The 13,434-nt window shown below is 35.7% G+C and overlaps 1 protein-coding gene across 1 annotated transcript; it reads left to right on the plus strand.

The window, feature by feature from the left end:
- The first annotated feature begins 9,807 nt into the window (after window positions 1-9,807).
- Window positions 9,808-11,554, plus strand: LOC112183367 (protein BIG GRAIN 1-like A). The gene has a single exon (XM_024321724.2). The coding sequence runs from the start codon at window positions 10,234-10,236 to the stop codon at window positions 11,410-11,412; it is 1,179 nt and encodes a 392-aa protein (XP_024177492.1). The 5' UTR covers window positions 9,808-10,233; the 3' UTR covers window positions 11,413-11,554.
- Window positions 11,555-13,434: the final 1,880 nt, after the last annotated feature.

Consider the following 13,434-nt stretch of genomic DNA (forward strand, 5'->3'; position numbering starts at 1 on the left):
TTTTCTCTCTTCAATGTAGTGTATTATAGACGGGTGAAAGGTTGCCATCAGACTTATTTATGTCACATACCCAATGATATCCATTGCTGAAAATGAGTCCTGTATATGACTAGATTTAGGAGTCAAAGTGGTGTGACGGTGTTGAAAGTAGGAGATTTAGGAACACGGACCCCCTTTGTTTGCAAGGTATCCGTCTCCATTAACAAATTCGAAAAAGAAGCCGAGGGAATTGTGCTTTTTCTACAGTAAAATAAAACAAAAAAGAAAAGAGGAAAGGGAAGGGTGCTTTTGTTTTTGTTTTAACCCAAATTACTTGCCACTTGGGTGAGTGAGAGGGACAGGGAGAGTTCATGGTTCTGGTCTTGGCTTTTATCAGAAGAAAGAAGGGGAAGAGGGCCCTTTATTCCTTCATTCCATACCATTCCATGCTTTGTGTCATTGTTCTCTTTCAACATCCAAGAAGTGTTCTTATTACATCGGGATTGCCAACACATGTCTTCCTTTTTTGTTATTTCCTTGATGTTTATTCAAATACCACAATCCCAGGGATGAAGATGAGTTTCAGTTTCCCATGACGTTTCATCCATTGCCTTTAGCCGGGTGCTTGTTTAGTTGTCTCCAACCTATTGAAATTCGGTTCTCCATAATAAAAAATTATTTGATCGATAATGTTGACATGGTGTATCATTATATTGACATATCAATGTATTTACATTTTTTTTAACATATAATAAATTTTTAATTCAAATATAAACTTAGTTTGACATATAACATCATTTAAGTGAAACGAGACACCACTCTCATATAATCGATAACCTTTTGTTCATAACTATAAGCTTAACTATAAGTTTTCTAACTTAGCTTGTCTATAATCTATATATTGATATCATCATAATCATGATTTATTCCAATATTTACATAAAATCAAATTGTGATTAAAATCAGGCTCTTGGACTGATTTAATATGATTAGAATTTGGAAGATATTTTCTTTTCTAGGTTGGATTCTCTTCTATATATCAAACCCTACATGAGTTGTATAGCCTTTTATAGGCTGTTAGTTGCACTCCAATTCACAACTATAAAATCCTCTCATGAAACTAAGAAATGAAGCAAAGGTGCACGTGCAGGGGCCCCTGACAGATTGTTCTCAGTCATTGCTGGTGGTGCTCATCTTCTCTCTCACGCATGCCCTCTCGACCTTTTCTTTTTCTTTCTTTTTGGCCTAACTCAATATCATAGTCCGTACAGAGCCTTACATGGTAGCCGTTTTCCGTTTGAATATCCGAAAATAGACCTCTTTACATTTATTCCTTGTTGATGCGCTTACAGTTATAAAACAGTCTAGCTCATTTAGAACGGAAAGAGTATTTAATGGTCTTAGCTAGATACGTTATTGGGTTCGATCTTCTGTGAGATTTCGTGTTTGTATTGGCCGGAGATACCGACATAGTTAGATTAGGGTCCAAAATGACGTGATTCTGGGAAGCTTAATATTGGCACGGAATATATAACTGGCGGATCCAAAATTTTAAAAGAAAAGTCCAAGCGTTGTTATGGATTAATTTGCATCATGATCATTTGTAGTGCAGGCGAGATACTTTATATAGGTTGTATAAGTTGTTTATGCAGTTCTGAGTTGTATTGTATATATGTGAATGGTGGAACCATGCACAGCTCTTTGGGTAGTCTTGGCTTTACGGTAGCATAATTGATCGAGATGGGGGCAGAGCAATCTCTGGTTGCAATAGGAGCCAATATATTAAGGTTTTGTTCTTTTTTCTGGTTGAGAAATATATATATCATGGCTGGGGCTGGGGCTGGGGCTGGGGCAACCCATCTACGCACTGTTGAAAAGAAGTTTGAGAAGAAATGATGGGAGCATGAACCAATGAAATTTCCAAGCAAGCAGAATGGTGGCGTACCAATATTGATCGAGGTGTTATCATCAACCAACATTTTAGATTTATTATTATTATTATTATTATTATTGTTATTATTATTATTAATGATAAATAGGAAGAAAGAAATAAACTGAAAAGAGATACAGACTGATGTGATCGAATTTTCACATCCATTGTGCCATTATGGACGCTGCACTAATTAAAAACACCACTATGGTTTTGACCAATCGGTGCATGTTGCATGTAATATTGTACAAGATCGATCAACGATCCATCAAATCAAGAAATATGCTTTATGATTGTTTTTCCAATATCTAGTTTTATGCATGCAGGACAGATTAGTTTATGTGCTAGGTTACACACAAACCCTTTTTATCCCATATTTTCTTTTGATGAATCTATAAATATTTGTGAGCATTATGGTAAAATGCTATCAAACAAATTGAACCCTTCTGCTTCCCAAATCCAAAACTACGTTAGGTTGATTTTTTTAGGATGAAAGCTCTTGAATCTTTTTCTTCAAACATTAAGAATCAGACTTTTATTAATTGTTGTGAATGTGGAAAAGTACCTTAATTCTTGAAGATATAAGCTCTGAATTATAGTTAAAAATATAAGTAACTTCGATATAAATAATATAATATTTAGGACTAAATACTGTTTAGTTCTTGTGCTTTTGACCATAAAACACTTTAGTCTCTGACCTTCTAATTTCATACGTTTAGTCTCTGTACTTCGAAATTTCAAACCAATAGGTTCTTGCTGTCTAAAAGTAGCGGTGAAATGTCTATTATGCCCTCAGTTTTTTTTTAATTAATTAATTAATTTTTTTTTTGAAAAGGAGTTTTTTTTTCTTCCCATTCTTTCTTTCTTTTTCTTTTTTTTCCCTTTCTTTCTTTCTGTTTGAAAAAAAAAATAAAGAAAAAAGAATAAATAAAAAAAAAGAAAGGAATAAATTTATTTAAGAAACAAAGAACTGAGGGCATAATAGACATTTCGTCGCGACTTTTAGATGGCAAGGACCTATTGGAAGCTTAAGTAATTTATTCAGAATGAGATCTTGTTCTAAAATTAAAGTGCGGGGTTAGAGTTTAGGGTCACTTTTAGGTCTCATATCCACATCTCAACCGTTCAGTTTTCAGGTACTAATGTATAGATAATCTCTGCAGCCAAATTGATGATGTTTAAGGTATCCAACTCACTTAAACCAATGGACAAACTGAATCTGTCCAACCTGAACCGTACTAGCTTTAAGGCAGTTATCAATGCCTTAACGACCATCAATGTGACAGAAATTTTGCAGAGATGATCTATACATTAGTACCTAAAAACTGAACGGTCGAGATGTGGATATGTGACCGAAAAGTGACCATAAACTCTAAAAGCTCCCTTTAATTTTAGAGCGAGGTCTCGCTCTAGATATGATCTAATATAATATATATATATATATATATATGTGTGTGTGTGTGTGTGTGTGTGATGTTGTGCGTCTAATAAGTCAATGTAAGGGGACGTCTGTGGTGGAAACTAGAGTCTACATCCACCAAGAACATTGTTTTCATACGTTCTTCAATTTCTAAGGTGGGATGATCGATATATGGTAGTGGGAATATTATCGGATAGCCTTGTTCTCCTGGTTAGGGCATGAATTGATCGACACATGACCTGAATGGAATCTTCTTGTTTCATGTATGTATATATTTCTCTCATCAGCCCTATGCCCGTGATCTGAAAGGAATCTCTCCAACCCTTTTCATAGTAAGCGCCTACCATGAACTATACCTTATACTTATCTAGCTAAGTAGGCACAAGTAACAGCTTTTGCTTTGGTGTTATTGCCATGCATTTTCTCACTATCTTCGTCTTTCTTTTCTTCTTCATTTTTTATTTTTTATTTTTTTTATTTTAAATTATTGAAATTTATAAACAATAGAAAATTATATGCAATATTGCTCCCTCGGCTGGAAAAGTGTATATGTTATGTTAGCCTGTTGGCAGTTTAGAAATGCCAGGCATATCTTCAGCATGAGAAGTTCTCCAAAATCAGTTGCATGAAATATTCACAATACTTTGTTGATGGTAATCTTCTCCATACAGGACAGTTTTGCATGAAATATTCAAACAATTAATATTTGTAATGGTAATCCTCTCTCTCTCTCTCTCTCTCTATATATATATATATATATATATAATATATTGTTATGAAATACTGATTGATTCCAATGTACGTACGTTTAGGGTTTCAACACCAATTGAGATGCAGGAAGAAATTGAAGTATACTTGGAAAAAGTGTTATGGAATCAAAGCTATTTGTCAAATATAGCTAATTACACACAACTTGTTGGGGTGGAATAAAGAATTTAAAATCAAATCGGTTTGGATTAGAAATTTGAATATGCCGACATCAAAATGGACTAAGTAGCACAATTTTATTAAGAAAGAATAGCATTAGCCACTAATTTACACAATGAGAACACGAGTCTCACCATTGTAATTAGCTCCTCCAACTCCATCCTAATTTTCTCATAGTGCAAGTTGAATAAATATTTACATTACGACCTTTTTTCTTGTCAAACTAAACGGGATTACTGTATTTTGATGAATATCGTTTGTCCATTACCAACTCCATATTCTTTTTTTTGTTTTTGTTTTTGGAGAATGTGCCAGTAGCTATCCTTGGATAGTATGGAATATATATTTGTTTCAATTGTTACGCTAAAAAATATTAATAGCCTATTTGTTAGAATTACAAAAATTCGAGATCCTTTTTTTTTTATCGAAATAGGTCAACCCTTTCATTAAATTCAGCAAGCAGTACAGAAACGAAACACCTCTATGGGGTCGACAGAAAGAATCGTTCCTCAGAACCTCCCTAAACCCTATTCTAGAAGAATAAAATCCCGAAAAGTCCCCAGTACACCCACCTTTTAGGAAGTCCATGCACCATTATTCTAACAAAAACTAAGAAAACCTCGAAGCAAACATTAAATTATCTACTTTAAATTCTCTCATTTTATTACCAATATCCAAATGCAGTATTCTCACTACAGTACTCAAAGTACCTAGAAAATAAAATAATGAAAATTTTGATTAACAATTTTTTTTTAATACAATTAACAAATTGAATATCTAAAGTGTACGTAAATTTATACCTACCTAGCTTCTGTTTTCTTTTTGTTCATGTTTATGTTCAAACTCGAGTTCTAACCCCACAATATTTGATTAATTTAGTTCAACTTTTGGCATGGAATACTTGCAAAAGGGAGCACGTGTAGCATGTAGTTTCATGGCTACATTGCTAGCATGTTTAATTTGGGCAAAGTAGTAGGGTTTATCAATTAATTAAAATTATACATCATACATAGAATTAAGAACACATGTGAGGAAAGGGAAGGGAAGGAGAGCAACGGCACACGAATTTTGCTTTTGGGACTCCCTTTTGCTTAGTCTATCAGCTTAATCTTAAATAATCTTACTTTTCTCTTTATAATACACATTCTCTAGTGTCCTAAACCATTGATAGATTAATCAAATCACATGTAACTCGCTAGCTTGTTATTCGTTTTGGGGTCTTAGATCTCTATCTCTAGCTCACAACTTTCTCCCAAAAAGTTTAGGAGCCACGAGTGCAATCATTGTGCAAATAAGCACTACCACCTAAGAACGTGCTCTCTCTCTTTCTAAAACAAAAAAAAAACCAGTTCTGAAAGGGACAAAGAATTCGCTCAAGCAATTTAGTGTTGATTATCCTAGAAGTGTTTCTCTATAGTTTTTTTTTTTATGGAAATAGTTCAGCATTTTCATTAATATTCAGCAATTAGTACAAAAACGAAACACCCTTATGAGATCGACAAAAAGAATCGTTCTTTAGAACCTCAGGAACCCTATTCTAGAAGAATAAAATCCCCAAAATCCTGAATACACCCACCTTTTAATAAATTCACGCACCATTATTCTAACAAAAACCAAGAAACCTCGAAACTTACATAAAAAGATTCTAACTAAGGCACGTACTTGTTTTTGTGACCCAAACAGAAATTAAACAATGGTATGGGCCATAGAGACCCTACTCATAGAGGGAATATGAAGTGAGAAATCACCCTCCACCTCTAGTCCAAAGACAGACCAGACCTTGAAAAGACTTAAGACCCAGCCTACCCACATCCAGCCATGGGACAAAGCTCATCATGTCGACCAAGCCCGGAAAGCCCAAAGCAAGTATCCCAGAAGTAGCTTGCCCAACAAGGAGAGAAGGCAGCCCACTCCGGTCGTACACCGCCGATATATGGCCAGTCATCATCGTCGTCCCAGCTTTGTACCACATCGTCATCCACAATCCAACAACAATTCACAAGTTTCGGGCCACCGTCATTGACAACTCGCACCGCCGCCACAGAAAACCGACACCATTTGAAGAGCAAAGCTTCCCAACCAGGACTCCTTCGATCCTCCTCTCCCACTAGGTTCCAACCACCGTCGTATGGCGCAGCTCGTCCCCCAGAAGCAGCGTCAATATCCGGTCGAAACCCACGTTGCGTCACTGCATCTGCAGTAGACCTTCGATCCCGGCTTCCAACACACAGCCCAGCCCAACCAACCACCATCTGACGATCTCCGAAAATTACACCATCAGCATCGACTGCCATCAATCTCTCCTCCATCCAATACGCGAGGAGAAAACCTAAAGCGAAAAGCAGAAAGGCTCGCCGGAGAAAGTCCCCATCACTTGCCTCAATCCCACCAAAAAAAGGAAGAGGATAACCTCCTTGCCTCCTAATCGGAAGTTCGCCGTTACCGGCCATGTTTGAGAATTTTGTCAAAAGCCGCCGCCTTCGAGTAAACCCTAGCAAAGCTAGGTAAAAAAAAAAGATATGTATCAATCTTCGTGTTTCTCTATAGTTTGTTGTAGTCATTTTTTTTTTAAAATTTTAAATCCACTCAAGCAACTCTAAGGCCTCGTTTGATTTGCAGAAATTAAGCATTAGGAAAGGAAAGTTGTTCATTTATTGTGTTCAGGGTGTAAAATGAAAGGAAATATTTTTCTGAAGCAAAGGAAAATAGAGGGGAAAACTGGTTCATTTCATATGAATCATTTTCCCCCCTTCTTTCCTTGCATTTATTACTCACAACACATTATTTTATTACAAACTTTTTAACAACTTTCCGGATAACTTTCCTTATGCTACCAAACATCAGAATGGAAAGTTCTTGGGAAATTTTATTTCCCTTCCTATGGAAAAGATAAAGGAATTACTTTCATTTCCACAAATCAAACAAGGCCTAAGGACACAACTGCCTCGAAGTATTTCCAAGGTAAGAAATGCTTAACTTTCCTTGCATTTCTTACCTTGGAAATACTTAACGTGATCTAAAACCTATCTGGTTGAAATTGCCCTAGTATTTGTCTGTATAATAAAATGGTTATCCCCCATGGTACATGCAAGCGTAATTACTAAACCTGCATTGCTAATTATATGTGTGCCCCTATCATGAATGGGACAAACATTGCAAGCAAATATTTTTCTCAAATTGGGATATGCATAGAATTCCATTGTCGGCCAATAGAATATTCAGTCCATTTTCTGTTAAAATCGAACATAGAATAATGAAACAATGTCCTAAACCCTAAATCCTAATTAAGAATACACCCCTAGATCCCTTGTTTGAATTTTCCTCCCTAATATCGATGATATATTATCAATGAAAAAAAAAATCAACACAATGGGCAGTTTGCAATAAAAGGAGACAAAATGAGAAGAAACTATAGTGATTTTTTTGCTTATAAAAAGAGTGGAAAATTTGTCAACGGTAGCAATCAATTCAAACAACTTTGGTCCTTTTGATGTGGTTGGTGTAATATAGAAGTCATAACCAGTCAGAAGTATATGTAATTTATACTCAGATCGATCGAGCTAGCCGCATTGGTTGACTGAAGAACCAAGATCTCCTACTGCGCGCAGTTCGGGCTTAGGGCAATAATACTGTTTAATCATACCTACTGTTCCACGCCAAATTCCACCTTCCAAAGTTAGAAATTACAAGTTCCAGCTTTAGTTTTTCTTAAATTATGAGCTTATATACAATATTCATTTAGTGATATGAATGAGATCTTAGCTTGGTAAAGTCAGATCCTTAACAGTTAGAATGTCATTCTAAACAATAATTAAAGATCCCCTACAGATAAGAAATGAAAAAGCCTATATCAGTTGGTAAATAAAAGGTAATGATAGAAAGACCTAATTAATCAGTAAAAGGCTCTACTATTAGGATCAACGTCTTGTATTTATGTCCTACACTGGACATTAATTTATGATTAATGTGTGCCCTTTGTTTTCTTTTTGGATTAAAAGTAAGGATCTTAGGTCACCTCAAGTCTAATTGAGCATCTAAGCAAACTGTGTGTACGTAGGGCACAGAAGAAGAAGGATTAAGAAGCAGCCAATCCCAATCAATAATGGCAAAAATTATGAGAATCCATTGAATAGTTAAATAAAAAGTTAATTGTACTCTCCATAGTATAGGATAAATTTTTGCACTCTATTATTCGAAAACTTCAAAATCAATAATACTCACATCGGTGGTAGTAAAATATGTTAAAGCGTTTGGATGAAAGTGTTTAATTTATGAAGCGTATTTCTGCCCAAGCATTCTGTCCTAATGCAAAATGTTATTTTCACTATTTCGATAGAAGTTTAGAGTAACTCCAACAGTTTCTTTATAATTTCTGTATTATAGAGAAGCAAAAAATTAAAGTTTTAGCATTTTTTTCTTCTCCAACTCCAACAGATTCCCTATTTTACAATAATCTCTAAAATCTCCATATTCTTTTTTAAAATTTTAGAGTTTGCTGTAAATATAGAGAATTTAGTTTTCTCTTTCCTCACTTTCCCTAAAATATGGATAGTTATAGGGAATCTGTTGGAGCAAAAGAGACTTATTTTTCCCTAAAGTAGAGAAAAATCAAAATATAGGGAATCTGTTGGAGTTGCTCTTAGACTCCAAATAATATATAGAGATGTGAAAAGGTAATGCTATTCTTGGAGATTGAAAATTGTATAGCTCTAGTGACATAAAAAGATGATACATTAATAGGTTATAAGAGATAATTTATTTTAATTAGGTGGTTGCGCCACGTGGATTAACGAATAGTATAAAATGTTTTCATTTTTACAATGAGAATCTATTAAATTATACATAATGACAATCAGGCATGCAAGTCACGTGATACAACACTCACCTAAGATTTTCTTGTTATAACACTTTATTAGTTTTTTTTTTTTTTTGGACTATGTAATAGTTTATAACTTGTCTTTTCTTCTAAGATATAGGCTACGAGCAAAATCCACTAATAACACAGATGATGATACTAATCGAAAAAGAGTTGATGATGTGTGAGATAAGTTGATTGCTGAATTTGCTGGATACCTGTGGATCAAGATTAGGGAATTAATGATAAGAAGGGGCTGATGTGACTGGCCAAGGAACTTTCAACACTTAGGTTAGTATAGTGATTTTGGTAAGTAACAATGTAAAGAAAAAGTAGCTCACACTAACCACATTACTATGCGATAGGTATGAGAATCGAATAGTCTTAAATATTTTTGACAAAGTTCTCTGTGAAGATGTTAAGTGTAGATCTTACCGAATTCTTTCTGTACATGTATAGTTACCGGTACATTTTCTTTCTTTCTTCCGTTTTATAATGAATTTCCAGCTCCAAGTTGCATTATTATTGTTTCCTCATAAAATAAAACACAAATCTGGTACCAAAAATTTTACATAAAATAAAATCGTGACACGTCATTATTTTGTAGCTGGAGCCCATTCCAGCTTGGAAATTGCATGCACGCGCTAACTCCCCATCCCTTATAAGAGCGTGTGAAAAAAGAGACTCACACATTCTCTCTCAATCATCCCGCTTTGCTCTGTCTTCCTCTCTGCTTAAGCAGGCGTGGTCTCTGGTTTTCATTACACAGGCTCACTCTCCCTCTCTCTCTCTCTCTCTCTCTCTCTCTCTCTCTCTCTCTCTCTCTTTCTTTTAAGGCATCAAAGAACCCATCCAAAGCCCCATGCCTGCTTTGTTTCTTTCTTCTTTTAACCTCTCACAGCTACTACTAGACACAGTGATCATGCTCAAAGCAGAGAGTGTTTCATTATTGAGTATCAACCTCCTCTGTCGTCTCTGACGTCTCTGTTTCACTTCTCTTTAGTCTTTACCATCTCTAGCAGACAAAACCGAGCGAGCTTCATAATTGAACATCATTGTTAAACCCAACACTCTGTTTCTCATTCCTGTACTTTGCTCTGCATTCAGTTTCTATAAATAGATATGGAGAGGTGGGATCACAAATCACAACGAGAAACTCGACACAGTAAACACCGTAGAGAAAACCCTTCTTTCTCTTCGTCTCTGCTGGACTCTATTTACCGCTCAATCGACGAAGGCGAACAGATTGGAGCTCGGAGAGAAGGAGAGCTCATATTTTACAAGGAATCCATGAGGAAGAAACAGAGCGGTAGTGTTTCTTCTAATGGCGTCAAAGCAGAGGAGGAGATCATGAGTCTCCGGCGAGCCTGCTTGATAGAGAAATGGATGGAGAAGAAAGCTGCGGTGGCTGACAAAGTCGTGGTTCGAAGAAATTCAATGGCGGATTTCGACAGGAGGTTCTTGAATTCGAGCTCCAGCTCTTCGGATTCGAGTTGCGGAGGTGGGTTTTCTTCGTCGGAGTCAGACTCCATGTACGGGTCGAGATCGAGGTCCTCATCTTCATGCTACAGCATGCCGAGGCCCAAACCCATCCGGACCAGCCTCTCATCGTCCCGACCTGAAACCCATCAGAAGCCGAAGCAAGAAAACGGGTTCGTGAAGACGAAATCCAAGGCGCTGAAGATTTACGGCGACTTGAAGAAAGTGAAGCAGCCAATCTCACCGGGTGGAAAACTCGCCAGTTTTCTCAATTCCATTTTCAACAGCGGAAACGGAAAGAAGCACAAGATTAACATCGACGACTTGGGTTCCGACAGGAACTCGAAATCGACAAACGGGTCGAACTGTTCTTCTGCTTCTTCGTTTTCAAGGTCCTGTTTGCGCAAAACTTCTGTTTCTAGAGGTGAACTCAGCAATGGCGGTGGTGACAGTGCGAAAAGGTCAGTGAGGTTTTATCCGGTGAGCGTGATCGTGGACGAGGACTGCCGGCCGTGCGGGCACAAAACTCTTGAAGAGATGAAGAGGAGTTCTGCACTTGACTGTTTTGTTATGGATGAAGATGATCATCGTCGCCAAGTTGAGGAAGTAGCCAGAAGCTACTTGATGAAGAACTACCAGAAGAAGACTCATGATGAGGAAATGGATGAGGATGAGGACGATGATGCAGCGAGCTATGCGAGTTCTGATCTGTTCGAGTTGGACACTGTTGGAGTTGAAGAAAGGTACCGTGAAGAATTACCGGTGTATGAAACTACGTATCTCGACAGAAATCGAGCCATTGCTAATGGTTTGATTTTGTAATTTCAGAAGCAAAAAAAAAAAGGAAAAAAGAAAAGAAAAGAGGGAGGTTGGTGAAAATTTTATTAGCTTTTTGAAGTAAATGTGCTTTGGGGGTTTACATCAGAAAATTAATAATATTAGTTTCCCTTTCTTGTAGTGCTAATTATTCTCTATTCTTGATCTTTAACTTTCTCTTGCTTCATTCATTTCTTTGAGTAACTACAAAGATTAACCGGTTATCTTTAATAGTTAACAATATTTGCCTAAATTATACTCGTTTCATATTTGAATAATCTCTCTTTTGATCAATAACAAGTTTTAATTTCATGAAAAATCAACTGTTTACAGTTGTTCAGGGTGAATGATTGGAGTTTATAGAATACTGAGTATAGTGAAATAGTGGCAAAATATGGAAGATCTATTCACACACAAAACAGGAAAAGATAAAGAGAAGAAGATGAGGTACTTGAAAAGAAATCAATAGAAAATAAAAGCAAGGGCAGATTTTCTTCATACTCTCATCACAATATGAATGTGGGACCTTTGCCTTGCTTGAAGATGACACTGAAAATCCTCATGCAGTATAATTATATATATATATATATATGCAAAGATCGTTAACAGTCAAAAAGCTAGATCTTTCAAACCCTTTATGTATCCTTATACATTTGTTTATGGAAATTAAACTTAAATTTTGGTGAAAATTGTGATTAAAGTTACCGACCGGAGTGTGATTTTGATTGGCGGGCTGGGATTCAGAGGCGGTAAAATGAGGTAATCAATGATGAGCTTAGGGGAAAGCTAAAGAAGGAGATGTATGCATGGTCTCCAAAGCTGTGGACAAAAGGATCTGATCTTTGATTCGAATAGAGATGTCAAATTTGGTTGGTTTCTAAGCTAATGAGGGTTCTGATGGCTCAAAAAGCATTTCACAGATATTATTCAAGTATCTTAACTTCATATAAAGGCGTATTGCGCGCTCATAAGCTTCATTTTCAAACTAACATATGTATCTCATTCTTCGTACATATCTATTTGGTGGTATTCTCTCAGCTTTTGCTTTTCCACTCCTTTCTCTACGGTACAAGTGCAATCCTTCTCCTCCTGCATCCACTCGATCAATACTATTCAATAAAGGATGCGTCAATCGTCTAGGTTTTTCTTTTACCTTTTTTTTTTTTTGAGGAATTCGCTCTGCCAAAAAAATCAGTTGTTAGCAACAATTTGGTTATTTGAACTGTGTCGACAAAATCAGTATATTTTGTAAGAATTGAATAATGATGATCTACTATTTTTTTTTTTTTTACTTATATATGCAGGAACAACTTTGGCCTTTAAAATTCAGGCTTACTGAGAAAAACTATGTACATTTTTCTCATGCATCCTTGAGTTATGCAAGAGAGAATATGTACATATGTATGCATATACACTACTACGTACATTGAGTTATACAAGAGAAATTATATACATATGCATATACACTATCAGAGTATAGGAAAGAGAAGGTTTTACATACACATCTCCATTTACTTAATGCACACCTCCTATATTTTTTTGTCATCAAACTTCCATCTATACCCCTCCTCATTAATAAATAAATAAATAAATAAAACAAAGAGTCCACAAAAATAAATAAGAATTAAATGCTTTATATATCAAAATATTAATTAAATAATTTCTTATATGTTAAATGTTCTCCTCGTCTTCATAATACAATCGACGTCTCTTCAAGATCATACGTGAACGTCAGTGACAGATATAATAATTGTAGCCAACATGCAGAATTAGCAAGCAACCAAATTGGTTGGACGTATAAAAAATAAAAAAATTGGTTGAAACATATTGAAAGAAGTTATAAAACCATCAAATATACCTTAGATACATGAATACATCATGATCAATTACTTTATTTGCAAAACAACCACCATGGCTCATTCTTTAGCAACTTTAATATTGACCATGACTATATCGATCACGAAGTATTAACATATATTGAATATTTTAAAATCTTAGAGACATCAAGTTTTTCAAAGGTAAGAAAGT

This window comes from Rosa chinensis, chromosome 2 (assembly GCF_002994745.2).
Source record: "Rosa chinensis cultivar Old Blush chromosome 2, RchiOBHm-V2, whole genome shotgun sequence".
Taxonomy (NCBI): domain Eukaryota; kingdom Viridiplantae; phylum Streptophyta; class Magnoliopsida; order Rosales; family Rosaceae; genus Rosa; species Rosa chinensis.